The 21,392-nt window shown below is 40.5% G+C and overlaps 1 protein-coding gene across 2 annotated transcripts in view; it reads left to right on the top strand.

The window, feature by feature from the left end:
- PDE8B (phosphodiesterase 8B) overlaps positions 1-21,392 on the top strand; it is a 1,092,370-nt gene that overhangs the window by 796,915 nt on the left and 274,063 nt on the right. For both annotated transcript variants that reach the window (XM_078677318.1, XM_078677317.1), the window contains one exon: positions 8,258-8,315. In XM_078677318.1, the coding sequence (XP_078533444.1) occupies positions 8,258-8,315 (58 nt within the window). The remainder of the gene's footprint in view (positions 1-8,257; positions 8,316-21,392) is intronic.

Below are 21,392 nucleotides of genomic sequence, written 5' to 3'. Positions count from 1 at the left end.
TTGAGCGCTAGCTTTGCAGGGAATAGAGTTGCTTATGGTTGTGATTTTTTTCTTTGAAGACAGTTGAGAAGGCATTGCATATTTCCATTGAGTTGTTTGCGAGTGTGGGTTCTGCAAGTTTTCCTGATTGTTACTTTATTATGTCAGCGTTTTCTGGGCTGGTTCTTTGCTTCGTCTAGTTGATTTCTGATAGCTGTTGTTTTGGCATTGAAGATAGTTTTTTTGTATGAGATTCTGTGTATTCTCAACTGTTCAAGATGGGTAATGTTTAGCTCCTTCCTCCTTAGACATTCCGGATGTTTACGTTTTTTATGTTTTGGTTGAACCAAGGCACTGACAGTTTTTTCTTTTTTGTCATAAGCCTTCTGGATTATGTCGTCATATTGTTATAGAGATGTGTCAGATCTTGCACTAATGTATGCTCAGACTGGGGTGGCAAGGAAGGTTGGCACAGCCCCATTAGTTCTGATTCGTTTATGGCTCTTTATTCCCTCACCCATGTTTTTCCCCTTCTTGTTTGACCCTTAATTTTAGTTTAGTGTGTGGATATTTGGAAAAGAACTTGATGGTGGTCTGACCTGTCTGTTGGGGCAATGTCTAGGATGTTTACTGATCCCAGTTTGGCAATGATGAGGTCCAGTGTGACACCTTTGTTATGGGTTGAATCCTTTCATACATGAATCATGTTGTGGTCCAAAAGCAGGCCATTGAGTGTGGCCACTGTGGGGTCTTTGGCATTGTTCCAATGTAGGTTGAAATCTCCTAATAATATGTTATTGTGGAGTAGCATTTATTGCGATCTTGTGAATGAGTTGCTCCAGGAAGACTGTGTTGTCTCCTGGTGGATGGTATGCAAGGAGTGTAGCAACAGTTTCTTGTCAAGTTTGATTTCAGTTTCCATGAGTTCAAATGATGATGTTTCTTTTAGCAAGATTGAGTTTAAGGGAGGGGGGTTCCGTAGACTATGGCGAGTCCTCCCCCCTGTTTCAAAGCGCGATCTAGACGCAAGATGGCAAAATCCTTGGGAATGAGAAGGTCCAGTATTGAAGCTGCTGTTGGGTTGAGCCATGTTTCAGTTAGGAAGAGAATGTAAGATCATGTGCTAAGATCTCAGATATATGATGTTGTAACTGGAGAGGTTTACTGTGTGCGCTGATAGTCAATTAGCTGAGTGTTTATCTCTTCTTCTGAGAGGTGATTGTTCGTTCTTCTCAGCCAGAGGAGCTTGTTGTTCTGGGGAGTTGTGCATCTGCTTTCGTAGATAAGATTACTGCTGGACAGGGGGAAATTGCATTTGGCAGTGGCTATGTATATATTCTCTAGGGTGAGTAGAAGAGTGGTGACTTTCCTATTGACCCATTCAATGTCTTTCCTGAGTAGTTGCAGGTTATCATTGATTTGGTATTCAGGAAGTTTGTGAGTTGGACATTGGCAGATTGTATTATCATTTTTTTTTTTTAATTTATTGAGAGTTCATGAACACAAGATAATCATTACAATACATGTTAGCAGAAACGTGAATACAGTGTAGAATAAAGTGCATGTGCAGAAAAAAAACGACAGAGAGAGAATAAATAAGAATCAGATCCCTGAAAAACAACCTAAATCCATTTACACTGATTTCATTTGAAAATAAAAACATATCAAGATTTCAACAGTTTAAGAGCCATTCTTAAAGTGCAGTGTGCATAATGCATTAATCGTAGCAGTCTCGGAGACAAACTTGAAGGAGAAGTTATAATCAATATCCACCACTATAAGTCTAGGATTCAAACACACTCCAGTATTTATCATATTTCTTAATGGCCCCAGATCTCAATGCATATTTCCTTTCCCTCCCCTGAATCCTTAGTAGTTTTGCCTTCCATGCTTGAAAGGTTAGTACAATCTCTGATTTTCAGCACTGTAAGATAAGTGATTTAGCTATCAGGGAAGCTATAAACAGGTACTCATCGTGGGGAGTGGGGCTCGGAGAGCAGCCTAGAACTGAGATTGATTCATTAAATGAAATATTGGCTTTGATTGTGATAATGAGGTATTTTTCTATTTCCTTCCAGAATTCCTGAATTTTTGGGCACTCCCAGACAATGTGCTTCCAGGTGCCTTTTTCTTCACAGCGGAAGCACTTATCGGCAACTTGGGGATATATACTGTGGAGGAATGAGGGGGTTCTATAAATTAGCCATTTGTTATAAAATTGCATGCGTTTAAAGTTAGCACCGCGGAAGAGAGTTTTATTAAATTTATTAATTTTATCCCATGTAGATTTACTGATTTCGATGTCTTCCCTCTTTCTCCACCTTTCTCTGACCTTGTCAAAAGATTCAATTGTGTTGTCTTCTTTTCAAATTTTAACCCAATTGCTGATCTTCTTTTGCATTGAATTATTTAATGCTATTGATATGTCACTTTTATGACATAGATTACCGACATCTAACTCTCTAAGCTCCGCATGAAGCATAATAAAAGACCAATTCAATATTGTCTTTGATTGATTTATCTGTCTGGAAATTTTCTCCCAGGATTTCCATCGATTCCCTGAGAGGAAATCCTCAATCTTCTCGAAGCCATTGTCCTTCCATAATCGCGCTATATTTTTGTCCAGGCAGCCCCCCTCTCCGAAACCGAGATTAGTTAAAGCAGTTGAACTGCTTATTCTAAAGATACCATAACATTTCAGGAGCTGGGTTTTCTGTTTAAATAGCCACTTTCAGGACTTAAAACGGACCTTCTTTGGGTATTTCGTGATTCTGGCGGGATCAATAATTTAAGTTTCCAACAACATCTTCCTCATAAAAAAATTATCTGTTTCGTGATCGTCTAAGAAAAAAAACCTAAAACTATTTTGTGCAAAAGTGGCAAAATAATATTCTCTAATGTTTGGGAGGGACAACCCTCCCTGTAGAGACGGAAGGTGCAAAATGCTAAGTGCGAGTCTTGGAATTTTTCTTGCCCAGAGAAAGGAGGAAATCATGGCATCCACTTTTTTAAAAAAAAGAGAACTGTATTGCGCAGGGGGCTGCATTAAAAAGAAAGTTAAAAAGAGGTAAAATAGACATACGTATTAGAGCAGCCCGTCCCATTATAGACAACGTAATAGATTCCAGCGATCTAATTGGGAACCAACCTTTTTTAACAGAGGTATATAATTTAACGAATACAGATCTTCCAAGTTATCGGAGATAAATATGCCTGGGCTTGTATTATAGATCATCCTAAATTCCGGCAATAAAGTGTCTACAGTGCAGTTGGCTAAAATTATTTCCGTCTTGTTAACATTAATCTTATAACCCCCTAACTTTTGAAAATCAGAGAATTTTTTAAAATTTTTTGCCTGACTTAAGGGCTTTAGATCTAAAAACAGGGCGATGTCGTCGGCATATAGTTTAATATTTGTCATGCCGGCTACGGGTACTGTGTCGGTCATTGTGCCCCTGATTGCAATCGCCAAAGGTTCAATAAATAAGGCGAATAAGATTGGCGACAAAGGGCAACCTTGGCGCGTGCCTCTGCTTACCTGGCATGTCCCAATGTTAAAATATTAATAATAATCTGTGCCCTAGAATTCATATAGAGTTGTTTCAATAGAAAAATAAAAACAATTGGAAAATCGAAGCTGTGCAAAATTGCAAAAAGGCAGTCCCATGACACCAAATCGAAAGATTTTTCTGCATCTAAAAGCCAAACTTGTGCTTCTACCTTATTAGTCTTAAAATAGTCCAGTGCCTCCAGTAAAAATTTTGTTTTCGTGTTAAGGTGCCTTCCAGCTATAAAACCACACTGATCGGGGCCAATAAGAGTCCCTACTATATTATTCAACCGGTTCGTTAAACGTTTCATAAAAATGTTATAATCTGTGTTTAAAAGACTTATGGGCCTGTATGAATTAATGTTTTCCCTATCCTTTCCCTTTTTTAAAATGCTAACCACCACTGCCGAATGAAAAGAGTCCGGGGGTGATCCTCCTTTTATCAAAAAATTGGCTAGTAGTACAAATTCATTACGTAGAGTACCCTCAATTTTTTTTTTTTATTCTGCAGGGAGCCCCTCATCGTCATTAGCCTTACCGTTGGGAAGAGAACAAATTACCTCATCAAGTTCTGAATTTGTAAAGTCCTTGGTCAGCAGTTTCTTCCCCTCAGGATTTAATTTAGGTATTTCTAGTGTCTCTAAAAATTCCACAATCATTTCGGATGCAACCTCTTCAGTGGCTTGGTAAACTCCCTCATAATGTTTTAAAAACAACTCACCGATAGAAGCTGTAATCTTCACCTGCACTTTGGTAACAGGGTCAATTAATTGCTCTATCCTATTTCGGGTACGATTTTCTTTGGCTTGCCACGCCAAGAGTTTCCCTGTATATTCACTATCTTCGTATAGGTTTTGAGCATAAAGATTACTATTGATCTCGCCTAAATCGTAATAAAAATCCTTAATATTTCGCTTAGCTTCGGATACCCTTTGTCCCGAAAGTGAGGATCTCGCCGTATAATGTTCTTGGGTTGCCTGCGAAAGGTTTGTTTGTAATTTAATTTTCACCTCCCTTCTTGCCTTCTGCTTTGGGATTTCTTTGGAGGTAAAGTGGCCTTAAATGCATCCCAGATCGTGTTTAAAGGGGCTGTACCTCTGTTTCATTCAAAGAACTCCTCAATCTCTTCCTCAATATCTGCACACCATTGAATATCCGCGAGGTTCAATTTGTTGAAGTACCATCTCCTAGGTGCCTCTGTTTCTTGCCTCCCTATTCTTATCTCCATATAGAGTGCTACATGATCTGAAAACGCGTTCGGTAGATGAGCATACTTATGTACCTCTAACCCGTATGATGTTAAAAAAAAGTCTAACCTAGATGCTGTATTATATTTTCCGGAGTGGCAAGAGTATTCACGTTTAAGGGTATTACAGGAGCGCCAATGATCGATAACATCTAGATCAAGTTTGCAACTTTGTATGGCAATAGCAACTTGGGGTTTATTCTGGCGTCGATCTTTTTTGGATGAATTGACTAAGGGATTTTGTAAAAAATTCAAATCACCCCCATATTATCTGCCCAGGTAGACCTGTTAGGGCTTGTTTTAATTGTAAGATTCGGAGGGGGGGATTGTATTATCATTTTGTGTGAATGTTTGCAACTGTTTTTGAACTGTCTCCGTTTTTGTTTCAATCACATGCTCTTTATCTGTGGGTTGTTTCATGTGTCCTATCCCACTTCCTGTTATTGAGTAGTTGCTTCTCATTCTGGGAGGGATATTTGTGGAATGGCCAAGTTGCAGTCTCTGTGAATCTATGTAGACTGCAGGGCTACGATTGTCTTTAGGTGTAGCTGTTTGGGCAGTGTTAGTAGGCTTAAGATAATGGTTAGGAGTCTGACTCTGAGAATGGTAGATAGGAGGTTTTGCTGGGGCTGCTGCTTGCCTTTTTAGGTCACTGAATAATGAGTCATATTGAATGTAGGTCATTGTCTGCTGCTTGTATCCTGTAATTTTGCTGTGTGTCTTGTGTGGATGATCAGATCGGCCTTAATGACTCCTTTTGGGAAGCAAAAATAAGAGCCGAATATGAGAGTTTCCTGATTGCTCTTATGAATATTCAGTATGAATTTTTTTGCTCCATTTTTAGATAAGTCAGGTGCCTAGTTGATTCTGAATTAGTTAATTCCTGATGAAGACAGGATAGGAGCAATTGCATTGTTGTGACCCGACATCTTACTGTATTAGAGACCAATGTTCTTTTCCCTCTATTGAGGGATAAACAAGAACCAGACAGAAATAAGTTCAGTGGTGCCACTGTCCTAGAATTTTCTTAATTTTTTACCCCTTATTTTCTTCTCTCTAAAAAGAAAAATACCTTTTAAAGTGTCCCCAACTCCCTTCAAGTTTTGAGTATTTTATGTACAGAAGGCCACAGTAGGTTAGGATCATGTTGGGTTATTATTCTTTTTGGTAAGGTTACTTCAGAGTTTGCAGTAAAATCATAACTTAGAGGGAAGTGATACATAATTCTAGGAGCCCTCATGGATATCTTTGCAAACCAATAACATTCAAGGGCCATATGTATCAAAAAAGAGTTTTGCGATTCTCAAATTGAGATTTTTAGCTAATCTCAATTAGAGAATCGCAAAATGCAATGTATGTAGGATTTGTTAAAATTTTTGCGAATCCTACATATTCCTTATTTGTGAATCGCAAATTGAGATTTTCAATTAAGGAATACCTTCCCATTCATTCATATGGGCTTGGAGGCCCTTTGGAATGAATGGGAAGACATTCTCAATTTGTGATTTCCAATTAGAGAATCGCAAATTGAGAATGCAATTACAAGGTTGCAAGGGTGCCTAAAGGACACCCTGTTGCACCCCTGAAATATGCATGTGTGCACATTTTACACACATACATGCCCAAAGGGCATGTCTGTGCGACATATGGCACTTTAAAGAAATCAAAAAAGTGCTTTTTTAAAGAAAATCGCAAATTACCACCACCTTGAAGTTGGTGGTAATTTGCAATTCCTTAAGGTCAAATAGCTGGTGCTTCCAGAATTGCAGTTAAGGAATTGCAATTTGCATTTCCTTCATTGCATTCCCAAGATAGGGAATCGCAACTTTTGCAATTCTCTATTTTGTGATGGCCTTTTGGGATGATACACCCCAAAAGGCTTTTTCCAATTCACCAATGGGCCGATTCTGAGAATCTACCCGTTTGCAAATGGGAAAAAGGCTTGATACATATGGCCCCAAATGTGTAATATTCCCATATGCAAACTTGTAGCAGTTGAACAACTGTATGTACAGAGGGTTGTTACAGTTTCTTTTAAAATCAGGTGTTAAAAATTATTTTTACCACACACAAACTTTTTAGCTCTTGCCTCTACATCCCACTTAATTTTGGAGGCATTGGAAAGAATGGTTAAAGGCAGTTGTGATCACACTTTGGGCTCCTGTCAGTCTTTGCAAGAGGTCTAATACTGCATTTACATTTGAATATGTAAACATTAAGAATTCTTTTGTTGATTTTTTGTGTGCATGCATTGAGTGAACTGTATGAATACACTGAAATATATCGGAAGTTGCATTGCTCATCTCACTCATAAGCACGCTGATAAATTCCAAATAGTACAAGATGAAAGTAGATGTCAGGTTTTTGCAACAAAGGCATGATGCAAAAGACTATTTTGATTATGTTTCAATGTATCTCATTGTGTTTCTTAGTAGAATGTGTAGTCTAGGTTTGTTCAATTGTGGTGTTCATTTCTACTCAATTGTTTCAACATCCTCTTCTATGGTGAAATAACACAGAAAACAAGCACATTCATTTATGGCTGATGACAAGCAAGTTACCAAACACTAAATCATCCACAGCTATAAAGAAATGGAAGAAGCAAAATTAACAGCTATTACTTTTCCTTAGGGAAGGTGTATTTTAAAATAAAATTATTTTGTAGTTGTTTGAGCTTGAACATTACAAATAGTTTAGATGTAATAAAAGTATTAAAATATGGAAAGGACTGAAAGGCATGCACGATATGTAAGTACTTTATAAGTATGGTCCTCAATGCAACTCTAACAGGATGTCAAACTTCTGTTCAATCCATATAAATCTCCTTCATACACTTTGCGATCCTGCCCACATATTGCCTCTCAATCCACAGCAGGAATTTTGTGTTTTTTATATCTGTTTTCCTGTACAGTATTCATATTAAACATCTTCACAGCGTAAATGTGCATAGTGTACATTTATACATGCTTAAAAGGTTAACAAAACTGCACTTGCTAACTTTAAAACAAAATCTCCTGTGACAACATTTTGTTCCCATTGAACAAAACCTCTCCGCTTATTTCCTTACCAATTACTGGGGTCCCCATCTGCTCTTCCATCCTGAATATAGATTTACACTCCCATGCACCCTCCTTTACGGAAAGCATTTCTGATTGTATCAAGTCTGGGAATGTGATTCGAAAAGTTTGTCAGTACACTTGTGAAACAGTTTGTTCACTTATTTTGTAACTCATTGCCACTCTGAAACACCTGCTCAAAAGCCTTGAGAAATGTGTAATGTTATGCCACTCAATACATTTACAAGTGTAAATTCATGTCAGATGGGCAAATGATTATGGATCAGGCAACCTGCCTTTTATAACAGAGGATAATATTTAGTGAGGCATATCTTCATAAGATATCTTTTTTTTATTGCTGTGCCGTTTTGAAAATATATCTTTTGTCTGTTTTAAGTATTAATGTTTGATTCTTTGTGTTACCAGGAAAATTAGACATTTTGTGTCCATGAAAAGGCTGTGTCAAAATGACAACAATAAACAGGTACTGTGTTTATTTTCAACTACATTTGTCCCAGTATGTTAGTTTCCTTTTTAACATGTTACAATTCTAACATATATTTTTTAATAACCAGTTTTCTTTAAAGCATTTAGGTTTTCAATTTGTGTATGACAACTGTGTATTTTACTTCATATTTTGCTACATTTTCAAAATGTAATACATTTTTCCATTTACATTTTTATGAAGACTACTTTGTAAAGTGGCAATACTATCAATTTACCATCAAGCTAGCTATAAAACAATGGTTGACAATCGCTGACATAACGCAATAACTCTATCCACCATTGTGATACACAAAACATTGTAACATTGACACAGTACCTACGTGGCACAATCAAACACAGAATCACCACTGTGCAAAGAATATTTGTGATAAGCATCAGGTGTATTTTTGTATCCGATTTCAAGTTTGATTTGAAAAAGAATGGGGAATAAGTACAAATGTTATTGGTGACTAATTGAAATCATGAAAAGAAGTGCAGAGCCATCCACAATCCACAATTAGATAACAAAATTCATAGCATGAAATTTGAAACGTTTACAAAAATTGTATTAAATACACTTTATCTTGCTCTGGAGAACAAGGAGATATCAAGGTTATCTAAATAGACAAAGGAAATCATGAACATAAAATTACTCATTATTAAATATAAAACAAAATATTTGAGACTCTTGGTGCATTACATTATTCAGGACACTCAATCTGCCCCTTATAGTTTAGGCCACATATAAGAAAGCCCAATACATTTTATAACCTACCCTATTAAATGCAGTGTTTGCCACAGCAGCCTCCTTACACATCCAAATTCCTTACTTGTTAAATATTTAGACCCACGGTACTGGTCTTATAAACTTGATAAGCAATCCTAGAGTAATCTAGTTTTTCTGCAATTGTCATGTTACAATGTGAATATCTAAATATTCAGGGTTTTAAATTAAAGAGTAGCCCAGATCAAGAGTGCGTTATGTGATTTTTGTCAATCCCCATCAATGCTAATAAATTATTTAATAAACCAAATTATTGGAAGTACCTTTAACAAGGCAGGTCAAAATATATTTAGTGTTTATCTGACTCCTACATTTTTTTAATAGTGACTCACATGTATACTTAGAATCTTTTGCAAACATTAGATAAAATAAGAAATTATATTTCTGCACCCAAAAGGTGTTTCTCAAAATTCTAAATATTTCAGCGTTTTTTTCAAGGTTAAGTCAAATATGTGTGTTGATTACAGATATACAGGAATAAAATGAAGGTAAAAGAATAAAGGCAAATAATAACATACCTTCATTATATTCAGCAAACAGACATATTATAAAAGCTAAACTTTTATAATAATAATAGAGTAACTTCCTTCAAACATAAAATCGGTCTACATTATTTACTAAGCTAGTTCACCTTCTTGATTCCTCATGTACTGTGTTACGCTATTAAAAACTTCAGATTTAATGGAGTTAATCAACTCAAAGGATCAAATATTAATGTGTATAGGATTTTACAGTTTGGGATTTACTGACAATCTTACACCATTGAATCAGTGAACTAAGTGACCACCATAGGAAGTTGATCAGCAATAAAAATGTCTAGCGTTATCATATTTTTAGAGACAATATTATAAAAAGATATTTAACAATATAAAATTGAAACTTGCTATGGTACAATATGTTCTCAGCTGTAACATACTTGTTTATTTACCATCACTTTTCTTCTCCTTAGCAGACCTGTGTGCTACTGCAAAAGTATCATATTGTGTTGCCATGTTAGTGCTGATTATGTGGAAGTTATAACTTCACAGTACGTAAAAATATGTTGGCTTGTGCTCCTTTCAGTGCATTGTATGTCCATTGACTTTGAGGACTGAGCTAAAGAACAATGGAAGCTTTGGAGTCAAGATCCTGGTTTCACCTTTATGTTAATAGAAAATTATCTGAGTTCTGAATGAGGTTCAAAAAGAGTGAGAACTTTTGGTGGAGGTTTCCAAAGGATTCCAACTCAGAATCAGGTTCAAAAGTATTTTCTAACCTTCCAGATTGTGTCCCTTATGGTGAAATGGCATGTGGTCCATGCTGGACTGAAATAATACTGTTGTTATATAGCACTTCATGCCATTCTTTTGTTCTTTATAGAACACTTTCCTGGATAGACTCAGCATCTAGTTTTGCTCAATCTGTCCATTTGCTGCCAGTCAATCTGTATAGTATTCATTTATTTTGTATAGGCCCTTTTGGCCCTCCGTGTTACCCCGGCATAGGCAAAACTATTCTGAGGAGTACTGCTTTCTTCCTACTTCCAGTCCGTTGGCTGCTGTGCTCTCTGCACACTATTTATAGGGTGGGATGACTTTTTAAACTCTGTTGGGCCCCCAGTTGCAGCCTGGGCAGATCCTCCATCCTCCCTTCCAGGTTCCGTGCCATGCTGGTGTGTTTTTTTCTCTGTCATAATTTAGGGAGTCGTTCCTTATTCAAGAACCCATCAGACATGCCTTATAAATGTCCTGCAACTCCACTTTGTAACCAACATTGTTGCAGGGATTCTGCGCAAACACAGAACTATGCTTGGGATTATGAGACTTCAGTATGCAGGGACTGAGCTATCCTACCACCTTAGTAAATATGAGCCCGTAACCAACTAGCTATAGTGTCTCACTTGCCCTCCTATTCATTACAGAAGAACAAGTGATTAGACACCCCAGAACACAACACTCCTGACTGTCTCGGGAATCGGGGTTGCAAGACACACCCTTTCGCTCACACTCTTGTACTTGTCCACAATAAGATCTAACAGAGACATGAACAAGTTTAAAATATGTATTTTGAACTAACGTGCTCTAGTATGCAATATACTTGCCACAATCACAGAAAAATGCCTAACACAAATACGGTCAGAATAGCAAGTAGTTCGTACATCATAAAATGAGCTGTCATAATGAATGCCAGAGTAGCCTAACCTCCCTCCCCTTGTATAGAAGCAAGATGAATATATATTAGAAGATCTCTGAGTGTTAACTGCGGACCCCGTACTTCAGTCTTTGGATGGTAGATCTACATCACAGGTGCTGTCCTGCTCTTCTCCCTGGAAAGGTACCTCCCCAAGTGTGCATTACCTTTCCGTGTACTCTCATATGAATGTACGTGTTCCCAAAAAATAGCTGCATCTTCATGTTTTGTCTAGGTGTTAGGGCCTGACCACAACAGAATAACAGGGGGGCATTGTTGTTCAACCTTGTTCACAAAGTTCAGACTAAATCCCATGAATTGCAAAGTGTAAACACAACTGTAAGTTCTCATGTGAAAGTTTCAATATGTATAACCACCAATGCCCCAGGGAAGACTTGGGGAAGGGAACCAGAGGTATGGGGTACTCGGAGCAAGCAGCCTCCAATATATAATGTTCAGCACGAAAAGGTGCCTCTCCCAATTAGGAGATCGAGGTGCTACAGTGTTAATTTGTGAGTGCAGGCATCTCACAAAAAGTGAAGGACTGGTCTCACACACAATGACTGAGTGCTGCGCATGCGCCTGCTGACAGCACGTTTCCTGTGCAACAGGGTGTGCATGCAAAGGTGCTGCCCCTGGAGCAATGGAACACTTAAAAAAAATGACAAAAGAAACAAACAAAACAAAAAACAATTAGGTCTGACAGGGGGGATAGGGTGGAGATTTTACTATTGGTAGTTTAACTACCCTTCTCCTGTGCTGTCACCCGATGGGAAAGTGGAGAGGGGGAGGGTGAATGGAAGTGCTCCCTTCTTGTCACCACTTTTGGGGCTGTGCACGATTTTTCTCCAAATCCCCACCAGTTTCTAACAAAGTGAAACAATGGGACTTGCCTGGAACTACGGCCCTCCTAGACCTAGTAAGGGGTATCACTGCATCCTCTCTGTCTTGGGGACCACAGGATACATCAGCGCTGTTTCTAAGTGGTGTCTTGGGTTGCCCAACTCTCCTCTCCTCATGGTCACCTCCCTTTGTCACCAGCTACTTTGCTCCTCCTGATTCTCCGCCCTGCCTTTCTGCTCCTCTTGCACCTCACGTTCATCAGTCTCCCATGATTCATTTTGTGTCGGACATGACGTCTCAGGTCAATCCGTTCTCCTATCTGATGTGTCACCCTCTGTGCCAGCAGGCAATTCTACAGGCGCCATCTTGGAAGTCCCAGCTGTTTGAGACACCGTATCACAAAGACATTATGCAAAAGACAGGGGGCAAAAATGTTGTACGCAACAATATATCCAATTACAGCATATCATCAGGGCCCAATATATAGCTTGCCAAATGGGATGCCATAAGCTCCAACAAAACTTTTCAGACACTCACCCCCAGTCCCAGATCTGGGTTGAATCCATCATTGTTCTTTAGCTCACTTCGCCACCCCAGTACAGACACAGCTATATGCAAATCAGTCTTGACCCTGTGCCTCCTTGAAACAGTCCAGCCCGAACTGGCAAGCCATGTCTTCCCTGGACCGGACACAAGCATCCTGGGACTGGTTTCGCCTAACAGCCCTCATAGGCCAGGCTAGCTTGAATCCAGTGGCAAAGTGAGCAAGGGACCCATGTCTGGACATACCCTGCCAGCCTAGGGCGAACAAAGCAAACACAAGGAGATGACGGACAGAGCACTGAAACTTTTCAGACACTCATCCCCAGTCACAGATCTGGGTTGAATCCATCATCGTTCTTTAGCTCACTTCAGCACCCCAGTTCAGACACAGCTATATGTAAATCAGTCTTGACCCTGTGCCCCATGGGAACAGTCCAGCCAAAGTGCCAAGCCATGTCTTCCCTGGACTGGAAACGAGGATCATGGGAGGTTTCGCCTAACAGCCCTCATAAGCCAGGCTAGCTTGAATCCAGTGGAAAAGTGAGCAAGGGACCCATGTCTGGGCATACCCTGCCAACTTAGGGCGAACAAAGCAAACACAAGATGATGGACGGAGCGCTGAAACTTTTCAGGCACTCATCCCCAGTCACAGATCTGGGTTGAATCCATCATTGTTCTTTAGCTCATTTCGCCACCCCAGTTCAGACACAGCTATATACAAATCAGTCTTGACCCTGTGCCTCATGGAAACAGTCCAGCCTGAACTGCCAAGCCATGTCTTCCCTGGACTGGAAACAAGTATCCGAAACTAAACAAGACTTTTAGTGTATGGGGACTTTGGACCCAGAAGGAAATCAGAAAGATCTATGTCATCCGATAAAGGGGAAGGATGGTGTTTACAGAAGACAGTGTGGAGTATTCCAACCTTTGTTGGCACAATTTACCAACAGAACAAGTGGTAACTGTATTTGAATGTGGGTAGCAAGGATCTGGTCTATGTATCGTAAGCACATTCGTAGTATTCAGAAAACGCAAATGACCAGCATTTATGTCTGTTGGCCATAAAACCCACCCCCTTGGATTAATCATAGAAGAATTACATTTAAAGGCACCATTTTTATCATACAATTTAAGCAGAACTACAAGCGACATGACTCACTCAATTAGTAACAAAACCCACCCTCTTAGCAGGCCCCACTAACACTAACAATAAGCAAATCACTCTAGGAAACATCCTCCCCTTCCCCTGGACAGATCACTGTGCGATTTTCTTCAATATGCACATAAAAAATCATACCCCCAATCAAGCAATTTCCGCTTCCCCAAACAATTCAAGGCATGGAAAAGTATCTCCCCTTCTGCTCTCAAATCACACCTCCTGTCCTCCCAACAAGACCCACCGTATGAACCTGAGCAAGCAGCCATGCAATACACCCAATGGCTCCTCTCAGCCTTCAACACCTTAATGCCACTAAAAATTACTTCCAAAAACAGCAAAATACCATCAGCCCCATGGTTCTCAGAAGCACTCAGGCTTGAAAAACAATCATGTAGAAACATAGAAAGACAATGGTGCCAGAATTACAACCAAACTTAGAAAACACGCTACAAGCTAGCACTTACCAATTATAAACACCTTATAATCACAGAAAAAAGTAAGTACTATCTTAATCAAATCGAAACATCTCAAGACTCCACGAAATAGCTGTTCCAGGTTGTAACTAGACTGTCAGGCCCCAAATCCAACCCTCAATAAGATGTGAGAATCCGTCGCTCTCCGGTGGTAATCAAGGTTAACTGTGCTTAGTTAGAAAAAAAATGTTTTTTGTTAGAGTAATCATAGGTTTGGGTCTGTAGGCTATCTCCTTCTGTCCTCAGGCGAATTGTGTTATGCAATGAGAATAGCCTTATCCAATGGGATGAGGTCGCTGTCTACAGACACTCACTCAGCGAAAAAAGTCGCTTTTCAACACAAGTTGAAGTATTTAACTCGATTTATTCTTCAAAGAGTTCCTTGAATATTATCATGTATCATACATATTTAACACCATTGTATATATCCAATGTCATTTTCATATTAATCTTCATATCCTTCAATAGGATCCAAATTATTAACATTACTTCATCACAGGGTATTGGATGCCCCAATGCATTTCGGGACCTTCCCTTCGTCAGGGGGTCTACCCTGTAAAATCGTTGGATGCGTTTGTTTCCATGAACGTCCGGTCGTTTTTCTGTAAAACACGGCATCTATTGCGGGTCCGATGGTGTCCACCATCGGACCCGCAATAGACGTTCATGGAAACGAACGCATCCAAAGATTTTACAGGTTAGCCCCCCTGATGAAGGGCAGGTCCCGAAATGCATAGGGGCATCCTATACCCTGTGATGAAGTAATGTTAATACTTTGGATACTATTGTAAGATATGAAGAATAATATGAAAATGAAGTTGGATATATACAATGGCGTTAAATATGTATGATACATGATAGTATTCAAGGAACTCTTTGAAGAATAAATCGAGTTAAAATACTTCAACTTGTGGTGAAAAGCGACTTTTTTCGCTGAGTGAGTGTCTGTAGACAGTGACCTCATCCCGTTGGATAAGGCTATCCTCGTCCCAAAACCAACCCTCCTAAAACCCCCACTCAAACGCTCTGTGATTCTTTAGCCACATTCTTTCAAGAAAAAGTCAGCTACATATATACCAACTTCGCAGCCCACTTCTCTACCAACAACCTTACCACTGCTACCACAGATAACACTAACACACCTATCTCCACTCAGCCTGGCTCCACCAAGGACAGCACCCTCCCTACCCACTTGGAATTCACCCAAGTCACGCCAGACCAAATCTAAGTCCACATCTCCTCCATCAAATCTGGATCTCCCAACGACCCATGCCCCCCACAGTTTTAAAACTGATACCCGAGATCATTGCCCTAGTACTAGCTAACATCTGCAATTCAGTGTTCACCACAGGAACATACCCATCCATTTGAAAAGAAACTGTCTAAACCACTTTTAAAGAAACATAACCTCGACCCCACAGGAATGAAAAACTACAAACCTATCGCCTGCCTCCTGTTCCCCGCCAAAGTCTTTGAAAAAGTAATACTTACTCAGTTGTCACACTTCATTAATGAGAACAACCTATTAGACGACACGCAAATTGGCTTCAGGAAGGGCCACGGCACCGAAACAGCCCTTATCAAGGCCTCAGACGAAATCATAATGATACTTGATCAGGGAAGAGCTGCAGCTTTGCTGCTGCTGGACTTTTCAGCAGCATTTGACAGGGTCGATCATACCACACTCATCAACTGTGTCTCTGTCATAGGCATTAAAAATAAAGCCAAAACCCTCCTTACCTCCTTCCTTTCTAATCGCTCCCAATCAGTAATGCTAGGCGACTTCAAATCCCCATCCTTCACCTTCCCTTGCGGTGTCCCATAAGGATCCTCGCTGAGTCCAACCTTATTTAACATATACGTGTCAGAATTGGCGAGGGTCATCAAGTCTCATGGCATGCGACTGACCTCATACGTCGATGACACACAGCTCGTACTAGAGACCCACAATGATGGAGAAAAAGTCGCGACAAACTTCCAAAAGGGAATGCTCGCAATAAGTGCATGGATGGCAAGCAACTGCCTTAAACTGAACCCTGAAAAAATGGAGGTCATGATCTTGACCAAGTTCTCCCCCAGCTAGTCTCCATTATGGTGGCCAACAGAGTTGGGGCCACCTCCATCCTCCGTAACAAAAGTCAGAAACGTAGGTATCATCTTTGAAGACAAACTATCATTCTTACAACAGGCCAACAACGTTGTCTCCTCTGCCTTTTACACCATTAAAATGATAAAGAAACTTCTACCCTACCTTCCATCAAGTGCCGGCAGAACTCTCATGAGCACACTAGTTATGTCTATTGTAATGGTCTATTCCTTAACGCCCAGGAAAAAGTTCTAAACAAATCGCAAATGTTGCAGAACGCAGCGGCAAGGATCCTGAGCATCACCCCCAAATTTAATACCACATCCAATCTAATACGTAAGCTCCACTGGCTACCCATCAGAAGCCGTACAAAGTTCAAGGCCCTGTGTATCGCCTATAAGGCAGTAAGCCACATAAGACCTGAATTTCTACAAAAAAACGCTATGCCCTTACAAGCAAACGAGACCCCTATGCTCCTCAGCAGCAAACCTGATAAACGTCCCCAGAACAAAATAATCAACTTGGGGCGACAGAAGATTCATAGTCGCCACTGCCAGACTTTGGAATACACTCCCCCTTTACATCAAGACCGCCCCTTCTCTCCTTGCATTCCATAAACAACTCAAAACCTGGTTGTTCGTTTTTTTCTTCCTTCCCCGTCTGGAACTGGTGCTTCGTGTAATGTAATCCTTGCCTTGCTGTTTGTATATTTTTTTCTAATAAAAAAAAACAAAAAAAAAAACCTGGTTGTTCAACCAATAACAGACCAGCACCCACTCTGTCCCATCATCAACCATCTGCATCGCCGAGACATCCAAGGGTATTTGTGCACTTAACAAATTGCATAAGTGATGCTGGGGTGAGAGGTTGTGCTCTGATGTGGTTTCGGTCATTTTTGCGGGACAGACAGCAGGCGGTGTCCTTGCCCCCTTTTCAATCAGCGTTCTCTCATGTTCCACACGGGGTGCCACAGGGATCAGCTATCAGCCCCATCCTTTTTAACCTATACTTAAGACCTCTGGTATCGCTCATTAAAGCCTATAAAATCAAGATAATAAACTACGCCGACGATACACAGATGATCCTCTCTTTTGAGGGAGATGAATCGACACCTGTGGAGGTATTCCACAACTGCCTGCGGGATACGTCACGGTGGCTAAAAAACAACTCGCTCCAGTTTAACGCGGGGAAGACGGAGGTGCTTTTTAGCGCCTGAAATAAGATCTCCAGTCCGTTTCCTGAGAATTTCTGGCCTCCTGAGACAGCGACTAAAGTGCGGCCAGTGGAATCAGTTCGTAACCTAGGGGTTATGCTTGATCAGAAGCTTAGCATGGAGACGCATGTAAAGAAAACGGCCGTCTGTTGTTTTTCTATTCTGCGGTCCTTGCGGAAGATTCTCCCACTTCTACCACTCAAGGCACGTGCACAAGTGGCAAGGTGTACGATCCTTAGTAGGTTGGACTATTGTAATGCCCTACTGCTGGAGTCCCCATGATTTTTGTTGGATAGACTCCAAAGAATGCAATCAGCGGCCGCTAGGTTGGTTCTGGGGCTTCCTAGGAGAGCACATGGGCCGGATGCTTTGGTGAAACTGCATGTGCTCCCTTTGAGACAGAAGGTACAATTTAAGGCCCTCTGTCTCGTTTTTAAGGCCCTCCATGGAATAGGCCCTCTTCCCCTACAATCGAACATTTGCTTGGTACACACCAACCAGGCTGCTCCGTTCCTCAGCGGCTAGGCTGGTGAGGGTGCCTAGATTTAGAAAGGTTAGATCAGGGGGCAGATCCTTCGAGGTGGCCGCGGCCAAACTTTGGAATCTGCTCCCGTGCGAGATAAGGCAAACTAGGGAGCTTCTCCCCTGTAGGAAAAAGATCAAAACCTGGCTTTTTCCCAAACAACTGTAACTTGTGCACTCCATCCTGTCCTGCCTGACACTCTCCCGACCTTTTGAGCCACCAGCGCCAGGATGCCTGCAAGGTGATAGTGCACTTTATAAGTCAAATAAATAAATAATAAATAAAATAAATTTAAAAAAAAATCTGTAGTGTAGTTGTTTTTTTTTGCCATGTCTCATAAAAGGCCAGGGATGGAATAGTGCAAGTATTTATAATTTTAGAAGTTGCCAATCCAAAGCAAGTAGTTTGCTGGACCGTCTGATTAAGAAATATAATTTGAGTAGGTATCTGACAAGCTCGATGCAAGGACTCAGTTCCCTGCACTTGCCAAACCTTAGTGCCCCATATAGATTTCAACTCAACATTCTCCCACCAATAATCATAACCCTTCAGGGGTATGCAATGAAGGATGAAGAATAAACTAACTTAGTCTGGGCAAGCATGTATTTACTTGATGTTGGGGTATTCCATTTGAAATAATATGTGCTGGGTCGGAAAGATTGTAACCAGTGAGTGGGTAGCAAAATAAATCATCGGAATTAGCGAAATTCATATATTAAATCCTCTGTATCAAAGACAGTGTACTATTGCAAATCAGAACACAAAGAATTTACAGCATATACATCCCAATCATCTGAATGCAATTCAGGTATAACTACATCACTTAAGGAAACACGGAAGAAATATGATATCTGTAGGGTCTCCGTAGGACCAGATACATTGAATGGCACTTTATCCCACGCAATGCCCTCAGCGATTGGGACGCCTGAAATGTTAACAAGGGCTTGTTCTCTTTTCATTTTATGGGAGGAAGAATGTGGAGCTAATACTCCTTCGACCAGTTCCACTGCAGAGCGTTCAGGTAGGTAGTGTCCAATAATCAAAAGGAAAACACAATCACGAATCCTATCCATATGAAGAGTAACATATTCGAAAAAATTATCCAGATGTAAGTCCAAGGTGCGACCAGATAAGTTCATCTTAACCATGTTCTGAAAACACAAATCTGTGCAGGAGGCGGAGAGACAACTGAAGACAATGAAGAAGTGTTGAAAGAAAAATTATCTTGCTCCATATAGTAACCGCTGGAATTGAGGTGAAACAAAGGGGGCTGTTCAGGATTGGAATCAGGATGCAGTTGGGTCTCTGAGAGTTCAACAGGTGGAGAAGAATATGCATTTTCCACTGTTGAATATGTAGAAGGCAAAACTGATAATTGGTCAATTGAAGACTCGATCTCCCCTTCTGGCTGCCGGGGAGAATCAGACGAAACTGAATTCATAGGATGTGCCGAAACATCCCGACGTGGGAAGCTTGTAGGCATGCTCTTGAGTAACGGCCATATGGTTTAATTTGACATGTTCAATTGAAATACAGCGATTGTCTTTGCATCTTGGTAGTGGAGGAAAATCACTGTTAGAGTGCCTTTAAAACCAAGGACCGGGACAGAGCACGGTATGTGGGACCGAGTTCTTTCATGTTTGCCACTTTCTCCTGGACCAGATCACCAAGGTAGCCAGCCAGAAACAGCAATCAGCACTTCTGCATCCATTGACGAGGGCAAATTAGTTTTCGCCAGAGTGTCTTGATTCTTTTGTAGATCCTGTAATATATCACAGTGGTTATCTACGTAAAATGTTGCGGCACCCGCTACAACGTCTAGACCGTCAAGGTCTGGCACAAACTTCTTAATGCCAAAGAGAATTTTGTATGAGGTTCGCCCACAAAGAGATCTTCTAGGGAGATGACTTAGTGCATGTTGAACCCCACAAAGATAAGCTAACCAACTACGGCTCTTACCTAATACCCTTGCAATTAAAGACTACTTTAAGTCATTGTTCATCCGCTCCACAACAGAGTTACCCTCAGGCCTATATGGAGACGAGAAATTAACCTGCACCCCCATAGACTTCAATGAATCACGGTAAGCCTTAGAGGCAAAAGCCGGACCTTGGTCTGAATGGAAGGTGATTGAGGTGTTTGCGAGTCTGTTGGTATCAACCGCACCACCAATAGCGTTGCTGTAAAAGGGGAACTGTAGCTGACACTCCTGCTTGAGCAGAAGCCATGCCTTCATGGGCGTCCACAATTAGTGAAAGTCTGCAGTCCTTGTTGGGAATCAAACGATCACCAATTGTAGGAATAATTATAAAGGGTACTTTGGAAGCAGTCAACTGCGAAGTGTAACATGAAGGGAAACCCAGGAGGAACATGTACCCTCCTTCATTGCGGCATTGGCTGCCAAAATATCATTGTCAATATTAGTTATGGACCTCTTAACAGCTGCAACTGTATATGTGTCTACTGCAGATTTGGCTTCTCCATCAGCCATTGGATTTCCAACAGCGTGTGCTCCCACACGCTGATGTCCTATTGTATGGATAACTTGTGGAAGTGGAAAACGATACTTAAGAGCAGCCACTCAGACCCAAAGTGTTTTATGCTTAATTACGCTACCCTTAGAATCTCCAAATTAATTTTGTTTCCAAAAAGCAAATTGCCATTGAAAAACTGTACACAGTAAAAAGAGTCGCACACAATAAGTGTAGGCAAATCAGGATCAGCAAATTCAAGCACTAGTAGTAGAGCTTTTAACTCAGCCAATTGTGCCGTGCAATCCCAGAGGGACTGTGTGTTCACAAATGTAGATTGAAATTCACCATTCACAATTATACCTGTAACAATTGCACAGATGTGCAAAGGTTGTGGGGAAGTAAACCACTTCATAGCAGTTTGGAAGGCAAAAGAGAAGCCAACTGTGTCACAGTGAGAAGATAAAATATACTCTAGAAGGTTCCAGAAGGGTTCTAGCCATGCCTACAAGGCCAAAGAATAATATCAGTTAAGGCAAGTAGAAACCAGACATAATTCGATCATTCTCAAGTTCATCCTACAAACGCTTTTCAATGTAATTATCAAGCTCCAGTGAAGAAGATGGGTGTGCAATGATGGTATCGACAAAAAAGAGACATGCACATGTTGGTTTGGCAGCTTGCAGAGCAGAACAAATGTCAAAAACCAACCAACAAACAAAACAACAGAATTATTTTAGACACTGCCCCAAGATTACAATAAAGGTCATTGTTTGCCTCATAACTTTTATCATAGACAGTGGTGCGTCAA

This window comes from Lissotriton helveticus, chromosome 2_1 (genome assembly GCF_964261635.1).
Source record: "Lissotriton helveticus chromosome 2_1, aLisHel1.1, whole genome shotgun sequence".
Classification (NCBI taxonomy): domain Eukaryota; kingdom Metazoa; phylum Chordata; class Amphibia; order Caudata; family Salamandridae; genus Lissotriton; species Lissotriton helveticus.
This window is presented reverse-complemented; position numbering and strand designations above follow the sequence as displayed.